The 25,726-nt window shown below is 30.4% G+C and overlaps 1 protein-coding gene and 1 long non-coding RNA gene across 2 annotated transcripts in view; both read right to left on the minus strand.

Moving 5' to 3' along the window:
- Window positions 1–212: 212 nt before the first annotated feature.
- On the minus strand, window positions 213–9,360 carry LOC145312583 (uncharacterized). The gene is made up of 8 exons (XM_080151838.1): window positions 9,260–9,360; window positions 8,581–8,646; window positions 7,921–8,013; window positions 6,315–6,456; window positions 5,607–5,700; window positions 5,289–5,332; window positions 4,004–4,164; window positions 213–3,602 (listed from the first exon to the last, which is right to left on the minus strand). The coding sequence occupies exons 1-8, from the start codon at window positions 9,358–9,360 to the stop codon at window positions 3,455–3,457; spliced, it is 849 nt and encodes a 282-aa protein (XP_080007964.1). The 3' UTR covers window positions 213–3,454.
- A 582-nt stretch (window positions 9,361–9,942) lies between these two features.
- Window positions 9,943–25,726, minus strand: part of LOC145312584 (uncharacterized) — a 45,835-nt gene continuing 30,051 nt past the window's right edge. The window contains exons 2-3 of the long non-coding RNA XR_013877071.1: window positions 14,056–14,112; window positions 9,943–10,070 (exon numbers count right to left, since the gene is read on the minus strand). This is a non-coding gene — a long non-coding RNA (uncharacterized LOC145312584). The remainder of the gene's footprint in view (window positions 10,071–14,055; window positions 14,113–25,726) is intronic.

Genomic DNA, 25,726 nt, shown 5'->3' on the forward strand with positions numbered 1-25,726 from the left:
ACTGTATCCTGTATTTACGCAATTTAGCAACAAATTTAAGTACAATTTTGTTTTTTAAATTCAAGTTTTGCTTATCAAGTTCTGACACTCCACAAAAGTTATAGTTCGTTTGTCTTCCTTCTTATTTTAGAGCTTCGATTTTATGGATGTTGTCATCCTTGTTTAAAGGGAGCGAAGCCACAAGTTTTTTTTAAAATAAAAAAAAGTCAAACTATAAATAAATCATTTATTGACAATAAATGTATGACACGTGAGGAATACAAGTTTAAGTACAAAATTCTCTTTTTTTAATAAATAATAATTGTAATAAAATCAATAAATTGTACTTACACCAAGGTGAATCTTTATTCTATTATTTTAAGTATTGAAATACGAAACAGCGTATAGTGTGCAATAAAAAATGACGTCATACAATACAAATGATCTATGATAGGCCAGTATAAATTGTAATTGACCAATGGTAAATTCTTTACTGGCCTATCATTGGTCATTTGTATTATATGACGTCATTTTTATTGGACATCATACGCTGTTTCAAGAAATACAACTTAAAAATGTCAATTCTTCTTAATATAAAATATTAATTAAGTCTTAAAGGAAGCCTGCAAGAAATACCACGCTTTAACTGCTGAAAGACTGCCACAAGTAGACCAAATACCCCAAATTTGAAGCCTTCAGCTTCTATAACAAAAAAGTTCTAGGCATTTTAAAATGACATATTATGTACAATGGAAATTTTGAAAGAATTGCAATGCTCATGTTGAAAACTTTAAAATTAATCTACGTGGCCTAGAAACAAAATTATAAGCTTATTTTTGTCATAAATTTAGGTTTCCAGTAACTAATTATATTTTTACAATAAATATACCCATTTTTATAGTCAAAATCATTAAAAAAATTAAGTTTTACTTGCGTTGTACCGAATGTACTGTAGCCAATCAGAAGGCTGAATCAGCTTAACAACCAATCACAGCTAAGCTTGTATTAGTTTACCCCTTTGTTTCCGCTATGAATTTCGTTTAAAAATGCAATTTAAATCGAATTTTTTTCATAGATTTTGACTATGAAATGTGGTGTTTTTATTGTAAAAATGTAATCAGTTACAGGCAATCTAAGTTTCTGACAAAGATAAGGTTATAATTTTATGTCTAGGTAACGTAATTTAATATTGTTTTTTCTTTTATGAGCATTGGAAATCTTTCAAAAATTCCATTGTACATAAAATGCTATTTTGAAATTCCTAGAACTTTTTTGTTATTGAAGCTGAAGGCTTTAAATTTGGGGTATTGGGTCTTCTTGTGGCAGTCTTTCAGCAGTTAAAGCGTGTTATTTCTTGCAGGCGTCCTTTCATAATCGACCAATAAAATAAATGATTATAATAATTTCAGTATTTATTTTTCTTAATATTTTATTTTGAAAATTTGCTAGCTAGAAAAATTCTACAAAAGTTTTATTTCAATCTTATTAAACTGTAATTTGAATAATTTTGTTTTGACTTATGTTTAACTGAAAACAAAGAAATGGCACCCAAAGAAAAACTATTTTGCCTCGTGCTTCCATAAATGATTAAAAAATAAAAATTTTAAAATTACCATTAAATTTGTAAGAGTTATACTCTTTTACATAATTTGTTAGTCCATTTCAAGAACTATAGACTTAAAACTTTTATTTTGCATTTTGTAAAAAATTGGGCAAAATATTTTATCTTTAGGTGTCATGATATCAATCTAACACTATATAAAAGGTTTTTTTTGTCAGTGTTATGTAATAATATATATTTTGATTGTTTTTTGGGAACAAAACTTATTCGATGCTTTATTGAAACTGCAAAATATATAAAAACCAGCGGCTACGCCCCTAGATGCCTCTAGGGAAACTATGAAAATTAATTATAAATGGAAAATTATGTCTTTAAATAGAGCAGCAACATCAACCTTACAATTAGAAAAACAGTAAACAAGCATTATACAGTATTTTTTACTTTGAAGTGACGGACGTACATTTTCTGAAAATAAAGTTATTCAGTAGCTGCGCTGTTTCAAAATCAGATTTATATTGCTTTCCTTTAAAACCTAAAGATGTTTATTTTGACTTTATGTATTTTTTGGCTTTTTTATCCATTTGTCTGAGGTGCATAAACACTTTATAAAAAGAGACACTGCACTGCAAAACTAAACTGAAAACTGCACTGATCGAAAATAAAGTTAGCTGATAATATAATTATTTATTCATCTGGCCCAATTTACAACCACCTTTACAAAGATAACTAAAATTTTCGTGAATAGTCCCTTTCGTAACATCGCCCCATAAGGGGCGATTCGTCGTATTTTTAAAATGACTTTTTATATGTTATTTTAGGTTAGGTTAAATTGGGTTAGGTGATTACCCCACAGGGTTAGGAAATTAGCCCCGCAGGTGCTAGAAATAGGAGAAAAGCTACTGTGAAAAATACGAAGAATCGCCCCATAAGGTGCGATGTTACGAAAGGGACTATCTATACTCTAATTTTCGTTTATGTCAAATGTAGATAGGCCTATATTGGTACTCTGTCTAACTAAAATAAAAAATACATCAACATAGAAGGGAGGGTCATTTTGTTAGGTCCAAAATAAAATCTAAAGGAAAATGTGCAAAATTGATTTAGCTGTCTAATAAGAATGCAATGCATTGTAGAGATTTGTTATGGGGTTTAAGCCATAGTTATTTTTGTAAAACAGTATACTGTCTATCTTATCATTACTGGAAATTTACTGTGATAAATAATATGAAACAACTTTAGAAAGTAAAGTTTTGAACTAAACAGGGGCAAATACGAAATCAAAATTAGAATTAATACATTTGGTTTTAATATACTGATAATGATAAAGTTTCATTGTAATAAACATCAAATTGTCATGGCATAAACGAGATTCAAACATACAAATCTTTTTTAGTTTCGCAGCTACACTTCACAATTTTTAAATTTTTTATACTTAAAGTCAAGATATTCCTGTAAATAAAATTTAATTCATATGAAATTTTTGAAATTATTTGATAAATGTGATGGTTGCTTCTTAATACTATTTATCAATTGAAACAAGGGTGACAACATTCATAAGTAGCGAAACACAAAAAAAATCATCGAATTGACAAACAGGCAAAGTCCCTTATAGAGCAGATGTTAAGTTCTCATAACTATGAAGCCAAGAGAGAGAATAACTTTTTGAAATGTTAACATCTTTTGAAGCATGACAGACAGACAGACAGACAGATGGACATACAATGTATAGATTAGATGTGCATATGTCATAGCAATCTTTACTAAAAATTTCAGCTCTTCATCTTTAATAGCATCCGAAAAAAATCACATTTCTCCCATAGCGTTACCCTGACAGACTGACGGACGGACAAAGTAAATTATAGAGTAACTTCGTTACTAATCAAATACAATAAACATTAACGAAAATTTGAATATTTATCCGTGAATTGCGAATAATTGAGTGGTCGCCCGTTGTATTAATCCAGGTAGAAATAACGCCAGGAAGAAAATATATCTGGAGCAGGACAATACCTGTCCAGAATTTGAAAACAGAGACAGATTATCAACCTCTTCTTGGTTCATTCTGAAATAAATTATTTGTAAAGCATAGCATCATACAAAATATAGTCTAGGATAGCCATTGAGGACGGGATACACCGCAAGATCTTACGTTAGTGTATCTCTAAAACAAACCTTAATTATTGATGGGTATGGTTGTATATGGTCAAACCTTGATTTGATTGCATTACCTTTATTTGGAAGTCCTAACTGTGCATGGCAATAAGTTGCGCCTGATTTTGCCCCAAGATATTTCCTCTGCTCTAATTATCTATGTCGTGCACCTGACATAGCAGCAATTGGTTGTATTCTTCGGGTAGGATTTATATATGTCTTGGGGTGGTTTTAGGCTATTTTCCAGACCTCCAACGCCCTTTCCTAGATGCTAGGGGCGAAAAAAATAGGGCTTTTAAAACAAGAACAAACCTTGACATAGACAGTTTAGTTGGTTGACTGTAGTGTGTAACAGCTCCAAACTGTAGAACCGTACTGTAGGGCGACAGACCGACCCTAGTCCGGGTCCGTACACGTGCTTCATACTCCTGGCTCTCCTCTAGTCCTGATACCTTGTACTCTTGTCCGTAAGCCTGCAATATCAAAAAAGTAAAGAATTTAAGTATTCATATAAGCGAAGCTTTAAAATCAGACGTAAGGACAAACAAACAATAACCCTTGTAGAGTGTCAGAACTCAATAAGCCTCTAAGGTGATAGCCGCTAGATTACCATACTTCTAATCTTGATTTTTATTAAAATTTTATAAATTTTACTTCTTCTTTCTTTCTACATATAAAATATGAATATGCAATTTAAAAAATAGTACAATATAAATTAATTCTAAAGTTTAGTTTTACTTTTAGTCTCATAACACTTAAACAATTCACTCAAATATTTAGAAAATTATATAAAAGTAAAATATTTAATATTTAGTTTATTTTGTTTGCAAGTTAATCCTCATTAAAAATATTCTTCTTTGTATCTTTTAAGTTTTATGATAATTAACTATCTAACTATTTAATTAAACTCTCTGCTTTATACTAGGGATCTAAAGGGATAAGACAATGGTTGATAAATTGAAGTAAATCCCCAATGATGATTCACAAAATTACCCCTTCTAGAGCTTACAATTTGTGGTTAAAACGTTTGGTCAATGAACTTAATGAACTAACCAATAAAAAATCACTGAAGTCCCCAAAGTTGGTAAGTCAACTATTAAGAAATGGTTATTATAAAACTTTGCTGACTAGTGTAATAAACGGCCCAATGTCAGGATACCCGTTTCGAATGAGCATCCAGTATACAACTTACTTTGTGTGTCAACAAAAGATATATCATTAACACAGTCTGTGTCACCCCCCTTAGCTGTATAAAGGGGGGTGTAGGGGGTTGTAGATACTTGTCGTTGGGGGTGTAAATGGTTTAGTGGTTAGGGGGTTGGACAATGAAAGGGTATCCCTCCCTCAATTTTGCCAGGGGGTTGATACCTCCATTATGCATGCCCCTGAACTCAATTTAGTTATTTTCTTTCATACTTCAATGTTCTATGCTTAAGTTTTTGTTTTTTTCTTCGCCTACTTTTATGATCACTGAAAATTTGCTAAAAATTACTGTTTGATCTATGCTTTTTTTACTTGTTTTTTTAACAATAATTTATGAACAGGGCCGCTGACTTTTTCTTACTGTAGTCTCATATATAATAGATATAAACAGTACCTGGTAAGGAATGTTAAGAGAAATCCATCCTTGTTTACTGTTCACCTAATTACAGAATAAAAATAATAACTTCAAGAATATTAAATAGAATTATTAAACTAATCACTAACAATTTTCATTACCTACCCTACAATTTTGGTTTAAAACATAAAAAAAAATCCAATTCATGCTCAAACAGTAGCAATAAGGAAACAAAATTAAATTGTGAATCTCGCACTTGATAAAATTTCTTGCTTTGTATCTTTCCTTAGGAGCCAAATGGACTTAATCTCCTTTTAATCTTAAACATCTAAATCTATACAAGTTTAATTCTGTTTTCCTGTTGAAATTCCAGTACATAGTTGATAATAGGCAGTTTACTTTCTCCTCTCCATTTCAACACATACTCCTCTTTCTGAGCACCCATAACAACCTGGGTTTTTTTTTATAATATTCATTCATGTGTGATCGGAAGTTGTTTTCTAGTATGGCTTCGAAACCGCTGGATTAGAACCGGTTTTCAGCCATACTGAAAAATCAGGTATAGCATCGTATTACAGACAATTTTTCACGAATATTCAAATAAAAAAAACATAAAATTAATACCAGCTTTGTTCTTCAAGGTCTTTCGTACATATAACAAAACTGGTTTAAATAACATAGTTTTTCATTTTGTTATCTGCGGAAAGCTGTCTATGATAAATGAGGTGAATAACTATTCTGGGTGCTTGGCTGGAGAATTATTGTTCTTGGGTTTTAGGTTCAAGTCTACAATTATCACAAAGATATAATTATTTACCCATGAGCTTTATTGTAAAGTGCCAATAGTAAGGCAAATTTAAGTATAACACCTGCCATATTTAAAAAAAGTAGTAAGAGATGAGTCAAGAATATGGGTTACTGACGCATTGTAAAGAAAGATGATAGGAAAATTGGGACAATCTAAATCTTTATTGTTTCTTTTTTAAGGTAAGGACAAGGGACCATGATTCTGACAAACAATTATAACATATAATATGAATTTTTATGGTTGAATGAACATTAAACCTTATCAGTATGGCTTAATACCCAGACAGGTGGAGCTGGCAGAGTTGACACCTCCAGAACTTGTCTGTCCACCTGGCGTCCATCCTTGGTCACCAGGATACAGGTATAGTTACCCAGGTAGGCATCGGATATACTCTGGAACCTAAATACGACATAATGTAATATGCATTTGTCAAATAAAGTTTAGTGTAAACTTATCAGAGCTCGGCAGCCGCGCGTCAGCCGCCTGTAAGCGTCAGGAAAATCAACTTTTTATAATTTTAAAATCAGCTGGAAGTTTAAACCTGACCAACATTTTTTTTATTTCAAAGAATTCAAACAGGTTTAAATTTGAGGCTTAGTCGCGCCTGACCTGCGGCTGCCGAGCCTTGACATTTGTCATTTTATATGTTAATCTTCTTCAAACCTTTCTCGTTTTTCTTTTTGTATAGTGTCCTTGAGAAGAAAGAAATAGGAAATGGTAATTATTTTTTTTCATTAATTATTTACAAAAAAAACAAGAAGATGCAATACGAACACTTTTTAAAATCTTACTTATACCGAGAGTACAACCGACCTGCCAAGATAAATCCCCCCTAAAGCAATAAAAATACTCTTTTTGAAAACTGAATTGAAATTGGAGGGGGCAACTCTAGGGGTGTTCTTAAAATTACCTTGCCCTAATTCCCATTCATGATATTTTTGTGCTTCGCTACTTATGGATGTTCTCATCCTTGTTTTTTTCTTTAAATGGGGTAAAGTGGTGTTCCACTTATTATTAAAAGAGATTCTAGCACATTTTTTCTCTAGTGAGAGTTTTTTATGCTTATCTACATAATTATTAATAATTAAGCATAACATAATCTACTTTTCTTTTCTTTTATGCATTGTAATTATTAATAAGAGCTAAACTTATATATTAAATGACGGCTTTTCCTCTAGATGCTTCTAGGTGCACCAGAGTTATGAACCTTCCCAGGAACTAGGAGAAGCTACACTGTTAAGGAGAACCATATCGGTTCAGTAGTTACAGAGTATCTCCGACATACGAACATAGATCCTAATACTTTTATATGAGAAATTATCCTGATATTTTTAGCCATGTTTCGGTTGATACAAATAGCTATTCAGAACTTAATAGCTTTCTCAGGGCAAATGTGAAGCTGCCATTTAATGATGCATTATGGAATATTTCCTGTAAGAGTTAAGTGGGCAACATTATATCAACCCCAAAAAAACATTAAATGTTTTTTTAACAAAACCCTTTTAAAATTATCATTTTATCTGTCAAACTTAATAAGACTTCAAGTATTATTTAAGAATATGATCACAGACATTTTTTCATCACTTTTATAATGATTAACATGTCAATCTGCCTACCACATAGGTTAAACTTTCTTAGTAAATAGGTGGACAATTAAAGTAAAAAAAAAGAAGAGGCACAAGCTAAATGTAACCTTACCCACGGGATAAGGACTTTCAAATATCAGCCAATAGCGTCGTAAATATAAACACAGCCAAAAGAGCAGAAAGCAATTAGCTAGCATACTTATGAATATACATCTATACTTATACATTGGTAAACCTTCTTTAATGTGATTTCACTAATTGTCATCAAAATCTTTACCTGAGCACAAATTCTTCCACGTTCCTCCTGTAGCTGCGGACAAGGTTGGATTCCTGTACTGGTACTCCATCCTTCTCCCATTTCACAGACACGTCCTTGTTTTCAAGATATATTGGGAATAGTTTTTTATCGCATCGTATTACAGACAGCATTCTGTGGATATTAATATGAAAAACTGTAAGATCAAAACAAGTTTTGATATCCCAAGTGGCGGAAGGCCTGGTTTAACAAAACTTGTAATAATTTTCTGATTTTTATTTTAATATTCGAGGAAAAATGTCTATAATAAGATACATAATATACATATACATGTTATACATAATTTTTAAGTATGGCATAGAAACAATTTTAATTCTAATTAATTGGTATTGAAGGTCTGGAAAAGGTCTTTAAAGTTCCCAAGAAGGGTTTAATAACATGTAATTCAATCTTTGAAATTCGATATTTTCATTCTAAATGTAAGTTTTCAAATTAAAACATCTAAAAGTCAAATAATATGTGAAAAAGTTTAATTATGTTTGACATTAGAAAGCTAACTTTTCTGCAAAATCAAAAAACGACCTTGCATCAAAGAAATGAAAATTCACATTTTTCCATGACTAAGAAATTTTAAAATCATAATTTTGCTTGTGAAAAAAATAGTTTTTCAAATATATCTGTTCCTTATCCCAAATCATAGCAGCATCACTATCAAGATTGTAGATTACAGAGTGGTCAATCTTAGATCTGGTACAATTATCAATATCATCTTTTTAAATTTTTTGATAATAGGGATTGTCATTTTTCGGTCAGCTTATTTTTCAATTAAAAAGGTTGATTTCCCTAAGGTTTACAGACGACTTACAAATGTCTGTCGAGCCCTGGTTGAAATATTTAAATATCAAGGACAAAAATTTCTTAAGCTCTGAAACTGCTCTTATATAATAGAAGACAATTATGCATTCTTTCATAATTCTTCCAGACATAAATTGATAGTTGGATTAGTCAAAAAATGTATTCGTAATCAGGTTTATAATTTAAAAAATAAATAAGTAAAAAAACGCATTTGAAAAATTTAAGACTATGTTTCCAAGGCAAAATCGTAATGCCAAACAATAATAAACAAACATTAGCATATTTTTTTAAAATGAAACAAATTCACCTATTGACTTTATCCCTGAAAATTTCATTAATAAAAAGAAGAGTAGTGCAAAATTAATCAACTTTACACAAGTCTTTAGGAATAAAGTTACATCGGCGTTTTAATTACTTTAGTACATATCCCCAACCCCCTTTTTTTTTTAAATCAAAAGTTAGGGAGTGGACTTCTAAATTAAATTTAGGTTAAAGTTATGAATACGCAGTCATAGTTGGATTTTTAGACAATCTACAGCTGGAGCTAGCTGTAAGCCAGCAATTTTCAACCGCAGTAGCGATCAGCAGACGAAGATCAGCGCACATTGAAAAAGAGTATTAGTCAATAAAAGTTGCAGTGGCAATCCCTTTAATTTTGTATTTATCATTAATATAATTTTTACCAACTTCTTATCCCTTTATCCGTGACAATTATTTTCATGCATTTGTAGCAATTTTGCAATATTATATATTAACATCAACGTCATACAAAGTTATACTTTTTACTTCAATACTTGTCTCTCAATGAAAATAAAGCTTTTCTACAATAAGGTCGGTCCGTCCGTCTGTACAAAACTGATAGCTCTGATGTTAAATTTATGCATTTTAGAATCATATTTTTCTTGCTGATTCTTGAAATAGTTTGGTATTATTTGCATAGCAACTTTATAATCATTAATCATATTCCACATGGTTAATGTTAAACATTTCAAAATCCTTCGTATAGATATGGATTATAATTGTCATATTTGTATTTAGTTAGTGATTCCAAGGTCGATTAAGCATCTTTTCATAATCGAAATAACTACGTTGATGGTACGTTGATAACAAAAATCCAGTTATTATTTCACAGTGTATTTTATTTAAATTTAACTTCTTATGGACAGTATTCTCCCTGTTCTATGATATTTAAAAGATAATATGATATTGTTTCCTGCTAAGCATCTGAGAGTAGCAGATACTACATGTTAAACTCACTGGATCACCCATCAATGCTTCTGTGTACCGAGACTTTTTACCAGGCTGGCTAGTACCACCTAGAAATACAGGAATAGTTATTTATCGCATCATATCATAGACAGCTTTCTGCGGTTTTAAAAAGATTAATTCCAGTTTTCTTAACCTCTTGCCGGTAATTTTTAATTTATTACAATTATCTGTAATAAACTACGACACATTATTTTTCAGTATGGCTCAGAACCGGTTATAATCCAACGGATATTCAAAGCCACACTGGAAATATTGTTGAATTGACAGTTAACTGAACAAGTAAATAGATAGATAAATACATTAGTAAATAGATAAAAAGATAGATGGGTGGATAGATAAAACAAAGATGGATAGATAGATATTTAGCTATAGAGACGGACATGATGATATTACATTGATAAATACATAGATTGATAGATAGGTACTAGATAAACAGATAGATGGAAGGATAAATAAATACAAAGATAAATTGATAGATAAATATATACATGGATAGATAGGTAATAGATAAACATATAATTTAATAAATAGATATTTACATAGATGGGTAGATAAATATATAGATAGATAGATAGATAGATAGGTGCTAAACAAACAGACAGATGCATAGATAGATAGATACATAGATGACAAATGCAAATTTTGAATAATGTTATTGTTCATGTAACGTGTTCACGTTGTAATGTATTTTTATAATCTTTTAAAACAAAATGTTCTCTCTCCATATATAGGGAAAAACAAACACTATGAAAATTATTTAATCTTAAAGGATCTCAACTAAATCAAGTATCAAGAAAATACCTAAATATTACGAAGCATATAGAATAAGATTGAGGGTATATGTTTATTTCTAAGCAATTCAAGATTTAGAATATAATAAATATTCTACTGTGAATAAATGGAAAATATCTACAAATACTCCATTTTCATAACATTTAAATATCTACAAATATTCTATTGTGAAAACTGGTAAAATTCCGAACTATTTTCAATCTCCATCAGTAATCCACTGTGAATAAAAGAGGATTAAAAGTAAAAGTTTATTTCTCAGTGATGTTTACACAAGATGTCAAAAGTGTTTTGATAGTAGCAATTGTAACATATATATATCTTGCTTTTTCCATGGAAGGAGGGGACATTGGGCTGTTTACAACACTTGTATCCAAAGTTTTAAAATGAAGTTTTCATATTAATTTGCTTAACAACTTTGGGGGCTTTTTTTTATCAAATTTTGATATGTTGGTTCATTAAGTTGAGTGTCCAATCGTTTAACCACTAGATGTAATCAACAGAAGGGATAATTTTGTGAATCATTATTAGGAATGTACATCCATTAATCGGCCATTGTCTTATCCCTTTAGATACCTGTGCTTATATCCATATTTTCTAAAACTTGCAATGGATGTAAGGACTTGTCAATGTAAGCTTACTTTACGTGTTTTTCACAAGAGAGGGAGGAAACATTGAGCTGTTTATTAAACCAGTCCCCAAAGTTTTATAATTATGCTTTGTTATTCATTGACTTAACAACTTTATGGACTTTATTGAATTCTCAATGTTTAATTCATAAGGTTGAGTGTCCAAATGTTTCAACCACTTATTGTAATCTACAAAAGGAGTATTTTTTTATGAACATTTTGAGGTTGTACGTCAATTTATCGGCCAATGTCTTATCCTTTGTAAAATAAGATGAATTTTATGCCAATAAAAGGTTGTTTGTCCATTTTGTTACACTGAAAAAAAGTGTCAAGAGCCAAAAAACAATTTCTTAGCTATATTAAAAAAAAAAATTCCATCGCCAATTTATAATACAATTCATGTCGACTATACAAACTGTACATAATAATTACTAATAATTTTAAAAATTAGAGCAAAAATATTAATTCTCAGAAAGCTATGAGTTTTAGTTTAAAAATAACATTTCATGATAGTGATGGATTAAACATATGAAAACAAGTACAGCTTTGTTTTAGAGTAATATTTAGATAAAACTTTATAAAAAATATATATAGAGAGAAAGATTAATCCTTTAAGGACCTCGGGGGGGATAAAGGGGTTAGCGTCCCCCACCCTATTTTCTCTGTCAATCTTGTTAGGCCAATTATCTTAGCTTTTGATAAAGATAAAATGCTTAAAAAATTTAAATGGCATAAGTTTCTTTAGAAGTATTTCTGAATATAATACAGCCAAAGTAACCTCCCTCTCCCCAAGGGTTAATAGATAGATAATCTATTTTGTTGATATTTCATGATATTGATGGATTAAACATGTGAAAACAAGTACATCTTTGTTTTCTTAAATTATATATTTTTCCAAAAACAGGTGTTCCAACCTTCCAACGCAAACAATTGGAGAAACAAATTGAGTGAAAATTGTAACATACTTAAAATCACAAAAAAAAACAAATTTAAAATGTAAGATGAAAGATGAAAGGGTCAGAAGTAAAATAATAAAGGGGGCACGAGATATAAGTAACTCTACCAACAGGGTGGGGACCCTGTCCAGCATATGTCTTGAGCCAAGTCCCTACAAAAGAACAGAAAGACATTTTTTACCAGACGATAAGGTTTCAGCTACTTGGACCAGGTAGTTTTCTGGATATTAATACATTTATTCCTTAGATACATAAGGTATTAGCTCTACTATAAATTAAGATGCAACTTTTGATTAATGACAAAGCTATAATTTTTAATAAATATAAAATGAATTTCTTAGTATATGTAAGCGAGGCTTGGTAGCCACAGCACCGCAACACACAGTTAGTTTATCAGTGAGGCAGTTTGTTTCGAGAATACGGACATCCGCTCGTAACTCAACAAACCAGTATTATATTATTTTTTTTAACAACAGCCTAGCCACACAAAAATGGATATCTGCCGAGCCCTGCAGATGGGAACGTAATGCAATTATGTTGGCTGGAAAGAAGTTAATCAATTTCTGACCTTTTTTATTTATTTAATAATTCATTTATTGATTTCTTGCAATAAAATTGTGTATGGAGTGTTAACCTACTTTTTTTATAAGAGCAAAGCTTTTCTATAATTAGGGTCGTTACCAGAAAGTCCGTGCGTCCATTTAAAACATAAGGATATTTAACTTCTGACAACATCTTATCCATCTGATTTTTGGAAGATGATTTCTAGGACAACAAATCATAAAAATGAAATTATGTCCTTTTACTGTATCCTGTATTTACTTATTTTTGCCAAAAAAATATGTAAAATTTTACTTAGTCGTAATGTTCTATTTATTAAGTTCTGACAATCTTTAAGAGTTGTTGTTCGTTTGTCCTTCCTTCTAAAAAATGTTTATGAATGTTGTCATCCTTGTTTTACAAGGACTTGCACACTAATGTGGCCTAGGAATGGGAGAGGGAATGGAAAATTAATTTAAATATTTTCCCCGTCCCCTAGGGTTTGAACTATATTCAGGGAGCATACACTTAGTTATTTTCGCATCGTATTATAGACAGCTTTCCGCGGATTCCCAGGCCTTCGTTGTCTCGAGGCTAAAAAAACTTTTATTAATTTTATGATTTTTATTTCTATATTCGTAATACGATGCTATACATGATTTTTCAATGTAGCTGAGAACCGGTTCTAATTCTGTTGACATCAAACAACTTTGAGGCCATTCTGGAAAATGGGTTATTCCCATTATGTTTTAACTTTTATTTAGCCATCCTAATAAAATATAATAATTATAATGGGTATAGTCCCTTGCGTGACAACGCACCTTAAGGGGCGATTCTTCGTTTTTTTCACAGTGGCTTTTCTCCTATTTCTAGCCCTTGCGGTGGGCTCCAATCCTGCGGGGCCAATTGCCTAACCCTGTGGGGTAATCACCTAACCCAATATAACCTAACCTAAAATAATCTATCAAAAGCCATTTTAAAAATACAACGTATCGCCCCCGTTGCAACGAAAGGGACTATACCCATAACAATTATGAAATAAAAAATAATTTCGTTTTCAGTTATAAATTTTGAAAATCCAAGATAGATTTAAATGCCGTATAAAAAAAAAGATTTACCTTGATTATTGAAGAAGCAATCAGTTTTGTCTCCATCATGAAGGACTGTGTCCGTACCTGAAAAGCAAAATAGTACTTGAAAATATTGTATCAATGGATATTATAATCAAAGAAGATTTTCAACAAATCACTTTTTTTAGGATTTTTTTTCACCCATTCGTGATGAGCTCCTAAAGTTCAAAGTTTTGATTCAACGGGGTTGAACAAAATAATTTTTTTCAATAATTACTCAAAAGAATTTAAAAAGTAAGGTGTCAAATTAAAGATCTTACTATTTTAATTCATAATGGCAATTTTCTTTTTATTTTTTTGCGTTTTAGTACCTTAAAACCAACTTTATTTTAAATTTTTTTTAAACTTAAATTACAAAAATAAGAGGTCTACAAAAAAAACCGATTGCATATCTAAACTTTATGGATCATTTTACATCTATTAATTACTAAAAATTACATCCGCGGATATCAAGATGAAAAAATATTTTTATATCCTGTGCTTACAAAACTAGTATTAATCTTATGATTCTTATTTTAATACTCGTGAAAAATTGTTTGAAATACATTTCTATACATGATTTTTCAGTATGGCTGAGAACCGGTCCTAATCCAAGGGATAATAATCGGTTTCGAAGCCATACTGGAAATAATATCAACAACGATTATTCTTCCATTTTAATTGAATGATTGTTACAGTGGCTTTGCTACAAATAAAGTTAATCAATATGGTTTTTCTTGTATGTATGTATTTTACGGGTAATTGAAAGTTTGGGCTGTAAAAATTATTTATCATTATTTGGTTTGCTAAATTGTTTTACCAAGTCATTATTAGAGCAAGGATGAGTAAATCCAAAATAAACATAAAAAATATGCATAAAAATCTGGGTCAACTATGTCGCATATAATAATAACAGGATCTCTGTGTCTGTGTGTACCGAAGTATCTAGCTAACCACTAAACCGATATGGTTCTCCTTTACAGGGTAGCTTCTCATAGGAAGGCTGACCAAAGACTGAATAATTTTATTAAAAAGTAGATTTATCTAGTTTGATATAAGTACTTAAATCTTTATAAACTAAGCAACTCCCATCTTTAAATTTATGTGTTATAGAGATGCTTTGCTCCAAATAAATATTAAAAAAAACTTTAAAAATTCCATGTTAAAATCCATTCATGGGTAATTTTGTGGTTATTTAATGAAACTTATCAAATATTTATGCCTTAATTTAAGCAACTAATTTTAGTCTCGAAAAGAAAGGTAAATTTTTTCACAAAAAAAGTATTTTTTTCAATTGTTTCATAATTCTATGTATTGTTATTGGTTATCGTTATGATCGTATTGACACAAATACTAAAATAATATTTTAAAACATGTCCACAGATTAATTAAAAGCAGAGTAAGTAAACAATAGCTGTCTTATTTTCCAAACTTGAGTAGTTGTTTTATGCAATACGCATTCCCATATAAACAACCCCTTAAATAATGGATGTAAATATTCATTTATTTCCATGGTATCTCATTTATATCCCTGGTATGATTTTAGAAGATTTTTAATTTTTTTTGGAAGATTTTATAATTTTTATTAATTACTAAAAGAAAGAAAATAATCTCCTTTTTTCATATTTATAATATTTTTTTGAAAAGAACACCAAAATTAAACCACATTTTAGCATAAAAAATGAGTTTTTTGTTTAAATGAGAATGATATTCCTGTCCAGTTTTTTATTTAGGAATGAATATTTCTTACCCTCGTGAATAAATGATGACCTATCGGTCCATCATTTATTCCCTCGGGTAAGAAATATTCATTCCTAAACAAAAAACTGGACAGGAATACCCCATTTAAAGCCACAACACTTCTGTAAATTTGAGCAAATAATCGTACGGAGTTGCTACGCTTTCTTAGTCGTATCTAGCTACTATAGGAATCACCATAATAAGTTTGAAATCGATTTGACAATTCGTACATGCCTAATTCAATGATTAGCGCTATCCAGAGCCACGGTCGGACGGACCAATGCTAATTATAGAAAAGTTTTATTATATGTATTAAGCAAAGCATATTTTTGACCTTTGACCTCGAGGTCAAAAACTGGATAATATGTTGATAAATATGTGCCCATAATAAAGGATAATAACTTACATTGATTTACGGACAAAAAGGCCAATCCTATAATGTAAAATAGTAAGGTCTTTCTGTTTGTAGCTAAAGATCTCACAAAATGTTGGTACTCTAAAAAGAACCTTTAAAATACAAGAAGCATTCTATCAACAGGCAATTTCAATGTCCAGTAATATCAATTAAACGACCAGACCAATATATGTATATACAACTTTAGAAAAGCTTTCAATTTAATCTGGACAGATTCTGTTAGGGAATTGAGTAATCACAACCTCATGTTCATATTTTTATGTACTACTAGCGGCTACGCCCCTAGAGGCCTCACGAGTCTCATAAAATTATTTATTTTCAATCTATATGTTAAGATCAGCTGTTTACCAAAAAATATCAGGTAGGAATCGTTAGTTATACATATTTTCTTTTATTTTGGCACTTTCTCATGCGATATGTGGTGGTACCCTCCTCCAAAATAGCTACAAACCTACCCATTACTTATGAGAAGCTACACTGTAAAAGATACCCTATCGGTTCAGCGGTTAGCTGATCCTTTGATACAGCAGACAAAAACACAGAGATCCTTTTAATTTATTATGAGGATATTTGAATATTTGAGGATCAGGCCTTGATGTGTAAATTACATTTGTTATTCCTACCTATCATATCAATTCAATTATATCAATCTATTCATATAATAAATCAGAGATGGGAAAAATTATCAAAAAAAGAATTTGGTAAGCAATATCCTTTTACAGTTTTAAGCTTTGAAAACAATTTTACTTTAAATATTTGTTTTGAAACATCTAATTTTATAAAGTAGGTAGTAAGGTTTATTAACTGAAGCTTAAGATTTTATAAATTGGTGATCAAAATGAGTTGTTATTTTCAGGGAATCTATATGAAAGTTCTGGGGGTGGTTTTAGACTATTTTCCTGACTTTCCCGCCTTTCCCGCCTTCTAATAATACAGATGTATCTCTATTATTTGTCTCTTTCTTGTCCCTATGTAGACCAATGTATAATATAGAATAAATTATATCAATCTATTTGGCCAATTCTCGTAGGGTTAATTGGGTATCGACTTTGGATTCTTCACTGACATGAATGAATGTTTCTAATAGAAAAACACACAAAAAAAATAATTAAAATGTCCTACAAATTAAACAATTACAAGAAGATTTTGTATTAGTTGTATATTTGAATATCTTTTTCTAAATCAACTCCTCTCCTATTTTGTTTATGATCCTTAATTTTGTTATGGTGTAATTCTACGTCAAGGTGTTGAAAAGGCCAGACGAAGCAAAATTGATCCAATAATTTTAAAGAATAACGGTTTGAAAGATTTTTAAGTAAATCATATTTTCAAACCACTTATTTATTTTGATTTAAAAATTGTTTTACAAATGGATGTAGAATCTACGTGGATAAATTGTCGTCAATTTAGGTTGCTAACATGGACAATATTTATTAATCAGTTCGTTCTTACATTAGGAGGAATGGGATGGATAGGGGTATCTTTATATTTATTAGAAACATGATAATCTGGTGTAAGATCCAAGTATAATAAATCCATTATTATTCAAAACTACAGACTACAGTGTGTTTAGTTAAACATCTTGATTAGGTCAAAATGTCAATTATAAGATTTTTTTATCAATATAACATTTATTTTTGTGCTTTTCCTTATTCATATTTGCATATTGATGAGCAAGGAAGTTATTAGCATTACTCTGGTACCTTCATGTGGTAACACAGGAAAAAAGGTTATGGGTATTTGCAGAAAAATTCCTTAGCAAGAAAAGAAAAAAGAGTAATATTCGCGTCGCCAAAATACACACTTCCTTTATAGAACAGTTAGAAAATTATTTGCCAAAATGGGTAAATTAGGAAAGTTTCCCTATAGGCATTTATCATCCAAGATGTGATTAGATGTTTATGTTGGTCAAACAGACATGTACAGAGAATACATGATACTTTTGCTTCAAAAGAATGAGATTACTATTCCCTTTCATCTGTACGATAATGTATTTACATTTTGTGTCGACTTGTATCAAAATTAATGATTTTCTGCTGAGGTGTAGTAACTAGTATACAATATACACATGTTAGACCTGTCCATTTTTTCTTAGGTGTAGTAACTAGTATACAATATACACATGTTAGACCTGTCCATTTTTTTCTGAGGTGTAGTATCTAGTATACAATATACAAATATTAGAATCGTCCATTATTTTCTGAGGTGTAGTAACTAGTATACACTATACAAACATTAGACCTGTCCATTATTTTCTGAGGTGTAGTAACTAGTATACAATATACACATGTTAGACCTGTTCATTTTTTCTTAGGTGTAGTAACTAGTACACAATATACACATATTAGACCTGACCATTATTTTCTGAGGTGTAGTAACTAGTATACAATATACACATATTACACCTGCCCATTATTTTCTGAGATGAAGTAACTAGTATACAATATACACATGTTAGACCTGTCCATTTTTTCTTAGGTGTAGTAACTAGTATACAATATACACATGTTAGACCTGTCATTATTTTCTGAGGTGTAGTAACTAGTATACAATATACACATATTACACCTGCCCATTATTTTCTGAGATGTAGTAACTAGTATACAATATACACATGTTAGACCTGTCCATTTTTTCTTAGGTGTAGTAACTAGTATACAATATACACATGTTAGACATGTCATTATTTTCTGAGGTGTAGTAATTATTATACAATTTACACATATTAGACCAGTCCATAATTTTCAGTGGTGTAGTAACTAGTATAAAATATACAAATATCAGACCTGTCCATTATTTTCTGAGGTGTAGTAACTAGTATACAATATAAACATATTAGACCTGTCCATTATTTTCTGAGGTGTAGTAACTAGTATACAATATACGCATGTTAGACCTGTTCATTATTTTCTGAGGTGTAGTAACTAGTATACAATATACACATGTTAGACCTGTCCATTATTTTCTGAGGTGTAGTAACTAGTATACAATATACGCATGTTAGACCTGTTCATTATTTTCTGAGGTGTAGTAACTAGTATACAATATACAAATATTAGACCTGTCCATTATTCTCTGAGGTGTAGTAACTAGTATAAAATATACAAATATCAGACCTGTCCATTATTTTCTGAGGTGTAGTAACTAGTATACAATATACAAACATTAGACCTGTCCATTATTTTCTAAGAGAAAACAAAGAAACGTAGAAAAACAAAAATTGAACAGGCCTCAAATGTAAACGTGAATTGTACAAATATGTATATATCTCTTCCTGTCAATGCATACATAAGGATGCATATATAAATATTATACAAAATAAAACAAGGATAACTAGGGGGGGGGAGGAGATGGTGTAAAATGGGGATGGGGGGGACGTTATTTTAGCTGCTACAAGTTTCACCCCATTAGAGTACATGATAATCTGTTGTAAAATCCAAGTAATAATAACCATTTTTTAAAGAATACGAAGAAAGTCGCTCAATGTTACGTCATAAAAATGAGGGATTATCCATCTCTTCTTTAGGAGTTTTCTTTCCCGCTCCTCCTCTCCTAATCCCTCATTTTTATGACGTCAGGATTTTTTTGAGTGACTTTCTTCGTCTTCTTCCTAGTTAATTGAAAATAGATAAAGGATAGATCATTACAAATAATATTGAGGGAGAAAAAATAATATACTTTTTAACCAATAACTTTTCTACATTTATTATTGTCAGTCTGACTTCCTTAATATGCTATAATTATCCCTCTAATAATTTTTCAAAAAAGAGATACGAATAACAAGAAAGATATTTTCCCTGGACCTTAACCCTTAGCGGGTGGGGCGTACCCTCTCCCCAAATCCCTCCTCTTTAACCCCACCTTTTTAAAAGTCACAAGCTGTTTTAGCGATCTCACCTAACACACAAATATACACTTATTCTTATTCTATTTCTAACAGGATAAGAATTGTAATAATCTGTATGACAAGAAAAACATATTCTCATAGTAGAGAGATAAAATGCCATCTTTCTATTTATATAAATCTTTTTTTCACAGCTTTTAGAAGAGACTCTATTTTGAAAGTAAATCACTTATAGCCCCCAATCCGTGTTTTTAAAATTGACTCTAGACATACGACCAGTTCGACTTTTTATGAGTTAATTAAGAATCATTACTTATTTTAATACTAATGAAGAAAGATGGGTGTTCATTTTTGCTTTAATCACAAAATTAAAGATTTCCCTCACTTTTTTCCCTCTCAATGTTATCTGTAATAGAACCTTTTCTTAGTCTAGCAATGAGTGCGAGAACTAGATTTTTTTCCTGTTATTTTTTTCAAACTTGATTCAGCTACTTTTAAAGATCTCGTAAACACCTTTAAGGTACTTTTGGGAAATGCATGGGTAGGATGGCTGCCCCAAGTAAAAAATATAACTTTATATCTTAAAACCAAAACAAATTAAGAGGGGGTTGACCCTTACACCAAAGCAAAACGAAAAAAAATAAGTTCTCGAACCTTTTACTTTCTTAATGTAAGTGTGAATATATGTTTTTGTCTGTGGTAATGGTGTTTAAATTATATATACACAGAGAGATGCGCCACTAGCTTCTAGTGACACATTGATTCTTTTACCATAAAGGGATATTCAACCCTTTCATAAAAAAAAGAAAAAACATAGTATGAGTAGGTGGCAAATCATTTTGTATAATTTTTATAAATAGCTGTAAATGTTTTATTTATGTTCTTTAGAAACATTAATACAGCTATTAATTCTAATAATTTTCGGTTTCTGTTTGTTAACTATTTTTTTTTAATTTTTATGGTATGACAATAAAGGACAAAAGTAATTAAAAAAAAAAAATAGTAATTTATGTACTTGATATCTAAAAATTATTTTAGGTAAAAGTTTATAACTTTAAACCAATTCATTTGCCCCCAAGGATGGAATATTGTTTGCTATAATATCCTCCATTACCCTCTCCCTGTATCCCTGATATATACAAGAAAAAATATGTGAAATCATAAATTGCCCTAGTAAAATATGTCACTGGAAAATTACCCTCCCAAAGTGGGGAGTAAGCAAGGCTTTAAAATTGGTGTACATAAATTTTGTTCAATTTTGACTCAATTGGTATTTTATACCATCAACTGGCAGAATTGATATTTCTCGGTCGCCAAGACTTAGTTTCTAAATTGTACAGATTTCATTTCATACAAAAAAAAGGCTGACTGCTTTTGAAAGCGAGCGAAGCATTGTGACATTTAGGGTAAATTTTAGCATATATATGTAAATAAATTCAAAATTTCGTTAGTTATTTTGTCTAATTTTTATGCCAATCTTAATTCAGTTACCAAAATTTCAATTAATGGTACAAACTATATAAATATAGAACACATTTTTTTCGGTCATTTTTTAAGCTATAAACCTGGAATAAACTAAAAGTGCCGCATCATGAAATTGCTTTTTTCTAAGAACAACAAACATATAAGTTAGCAAGAACAGCTTTAACCATGTGGGGAGGCTTTGGAAACATTTAGTTCACGGAAAGTTTAAAAGGGAAAAAAAGTTCTAAAAGGAATAAGGGATAAGACTATGATCAATATATTGATGTACATTTCCCCCATGACAAAACATAAAATTACCCCCTTCTGTAGATTAAAGTTAGTGGTTGAAACGTTTGGACTCTCAACTTAATGAACGAATCAATCAAAGTCCCTAAAGTATTAAGGCCAACGAATAAGAAAAAGCCATTATAAAACTTTTGGGACTAGTGTAATAAACATCCCAATTGTCCACTACCTCTCTGTGAGGTTTACTCTTAGTTCGTCATAATCATAGCTTAATTATTACGTCGACTATATGGCAGCAAGTATGAAGTGGCTTAAATGTTTTCAAGAATTTTCAAAGAATATTAAAAAGAATGTCAAAGGAAAAAATAAGTATAAAAATTAAGATTAGAATACTATGCCGAGTTAAAAAAAACAAGAGAAATATTTAAGAAAATTTTTCAGAGCAAAATTGACAAAAGAAATAACAAAGAAATACCGAGAAAGAATAAGAAGAACTTTGCTCCTAAAGCATAAAAGAAATAGTGACTTTATCTCATTCTATAAAGCGTATGATAATATTGTGCTATAAACCATAACCTCTCTTTCAGCTCTTGGCCCGATGTTAGACCAAATAAAGTTAAATTAATGGTCTAAAGTTCCAAGAAAAGCTTATCTTAACATTACACCGTTTCATTATCCGAATAGCATCACTTAGCTGGAGTAAGATTCAGATATTTATACTTAATATCCTTATTAATGCATTCTTAATTATAATAGATCTTGAAACTAAAAGTCGATATTGTATCAATCATAATCAACTTGTATATATAACCCTTTGTCGTGAATAATAAAGTATTTTTAAGCAGACTCAGTGCTTTAAGCATTTGATAAGGGGAAAATGTATTGCTTTACTGCTTATGATGTTGTAACTGTTAGAGACAAAGAAATAAGATTATTTGAAAATGCTAATTTTGTCAGATGAAAAAGTATGTTTTAATTTTATGTGCAAAATTAGTTCAATCCTCTACGAAAGCCATACACTTTAGAAAGTCCAAATATCATGAAAATGTGTATTCTGATTATAAATATTTAATTGTGAAGTTAAGAAATGTTTGAAATAGATAATAAAATTGTCCCACTTTCAGAGAAGATGAATTTTGCATCTATTAACTTATGTAAATTTAAAATTATTATGATACCAATATATTTTACTTGTCAAGGCAGGGAGGGAGGGAAGGAACAATAAAAGAAAATTAAGAGTGTCCAAACATTTCCACCAATGATCTTAATCTATTAAGGGATCAATTTGTTTATCATTATAGTCAAATTCTTTGAAATATCATTTTAATTTCATTTTTTCTGTATAACGTAGGAACCAAATTTTCGTTTGAACACTTTTTTTTAGGATTTAAGGATTGATTTATTAAAATCTAATTTTAAAAGAAAATTTTAAACAAGGATGATATTATCATATAATGACAGCAGTTTCATTGCTATAATATTAAAAATGCTTTCCTGTATGGCTTCGAAGCCGCTGGATGAGAACCGGTTTTCATACAAATAATGTATGACATCATTTCTATGAAAACAAAATAAAAATACCAGAATGAATACTAGTTTTGTTACCCGAGCCTTAAAACTAGTCAGTTTTTTTAAATTTAATACCCACGGAAAACTATATTATATAACATATTTCGATAAAAAAACTTTTATAAATATAACAACTAATTTTTGCTAACGTTTTGTTGTTAACGATCACAGCTTAACATTACGGACATACGAACTGAATGCCTATAGCTTCCCTTGTATAATTGGAAACATGACTTTGAGTTAAGTTTAGGGATTAGGTTCATAAAAGGTAAAATTCGTTTTCATACAAATACAAATTTTAAACTAATGCCGTGTGATTTATGCTCAAAGTCTAAATAGTATATTCACTGCCTTAAAATGTAATGTAATAATAAAAAATGGGGTAAATTGTGAGAATGATAACTTTTTTTAAATAAAAAAGATAATTTGCAGGACCTGGAAGTCGCACTTAAGCCATTGATAAGCTATAATGGTAATTCGTCTGTTTAGTAAAATATTTAAAGCAGCCAAACTGGTTCAAATTGCTTATGCATGGCTGCCGAGCCCTGGAAATTTCCCCCAATTTTAAGAAATTGCCATAGATTTATGTTGATAACATGTTGAATATCTTAAACACAGCAACTCTACAATAATTATTGTATGACAGTCTGTATAATATTCTCAGTAGCGCAGCTACTCTAAACGTCCCTCCAGTACAATGTGCTGATTGACTTTATCAGACAGACAGACACACACACACACAGAAAGACTTGTTATTTAATTAAGGATGGATGTAATATTCAGCTGTCAATATACAGCAAGTGCACCCCCCCCCCTCACCTCCCAAAAAAATTTGCTTAACATTATGTCAGGTTGTTTTGGCATTTTTCTTTTCTTGTTCGAAATAATGATTTTCCTTCCTTCACAAATTGGTGAGCTCTATCTTGCTCTAAAGTTATAGACTTAAAAGTAGTTAATAGAGTAATTTTGATGTAATTAAAGTTTTAATCCAGAGTTCGCGCATTTTTCCAAACATTACACACTACACAGCCACTGTTACAATTTACAGGGTAAGACACAGTAAATAATTTACAGGCATCCAGGGACATCCAGGGGGGGGGGGACGGCCGTAGGCCTCCCCAAAATTTTCAGAAAACTTTTTTTATTTTATTCCCCCCCCCCTCCCCCATTATTAAATAGAAAAAAATTAATCAAAATTAATTGTGAAGCTTCGAAGTATCAAATACGATTATGTCCATAAGTAGAGAAGCTTTGAGAAAAAAAGGAGAAGAATCAAATTAACAAGACATGATAGTCGGAAAGGGGAAACGTGATGACTTATATAGTAGGTTTGCTACTGAAAATGTTCAAATATTCAAACTTAAAATATACTTAGTTTTCATTAATTATATTGAAAAAGTTTGTTTTGTAAAAATATGTTAATTAGTATGTCAATACAAAGGGGAGCTTTGTTTACTAAACTTATTTACAGATCATATACATAGTAGAAAATAATATTACATATTTGAAATTTTAGGAACGCAGCTTCTCTTAGGACTTTCTCTTGTGGTTTTTTTAAATTAAAAAAAAATTAAAGTTTTTTTGGTTTTAATCTGATCTTATAGTATGGTTGCCAAAAAATGATTTCTGTCCTTTTTGGAAGGAAATTTCTGTCCTTTTTAGAAATGACTTCATTTCCTTCATATGATCCAAGTTTTTTTGCATTTTTTTTTTACAGATCTTAGGAATCTAAAAAAATATAATTGTGGTTACATACGAAATTTTTAATTAGTTATTTATCGCATCGCATTATAGACAGCTTTTCACAGATATTAAAATGAAAAATTACTATATTAGAACTATTATTTTGCCTTGAGCGACAAAGCTACTCTATAATTCGAGATGTCAATCTGACTGTCCGTCTTAAACACTTTGGGAGAAACGTAATTGTCTAGGCTCCTATAAAAGATAGTTGGCTGAAACTTCTTTTCATCGTTTCTACATTATAAATATAGAGCATAATTAAATGTAAACATTCATGACGGTCGGACTACTTTTCAGCAGCTTTTAAGAGACAGGTATCTTAATTGCTGAATTATATTTGCTTTAAAATAATCCAAGATGATTTCTCTGATTTTAAACCACTCTTAATGTTATTTTATTATTTCTTTGAATATGTTTGTGCTTTAATACTTCTGTAATTTGTCATCCTTGTTTTCCATGCATGTAATATTGACAAGATTTTCAAAAGTACATGGCATTTGTTTCTGTTGATTGTGATTGGTAATTTGTGAATATTCATTGGTAGAGGCAGTCATCAGCCAATGAATATTGAATATTCGTGGATAATATGACAATGGAAAAATTTGTCGACAATCTAACATGGAACTCCTTTATTGGTTGTTTTTCTCATCAATTAGAAG

The sequence above is a fragment of the Acartia tonsa genome, chromosome 2 (assembly GCF_053477335.1).
Source record: "Acartia tonsa isolate MP-2025a chromosome 2, ASM5347733v1, whole genome shotgun sequence".
Lineage (NCBI taxonomy): Eukaryota > Metazoa > Arthropoda > Copepoda > Calanoida > Acartiidae > Acartia > Acartia tonsa.

Bases quoted from the DNA above. Each gene is read 5' to 3' on its own strand.
- LOC145312583 (XM_080151838.1), bottom strand. From the start codon at position 9,360: ATGTGCGCTGATCTTCGTCTGCTGATCGCTACTGCGGTTGAAAATTGC. The intron at 6,457-7,920 runs GTAAAGATTTTG...TGTCGTATTTAG, and splicing joins GTGGAAGAATTTGTGCTCAG to GTTCCAGAGTATATCCGATG. The intron at 5,333-5,606 runs AAAACAGAATTA...TCTGTAATTAGG, and splicing joins TGTACTGGAATTTCAACAGG to TGAACAGTAAACAAGGATGG.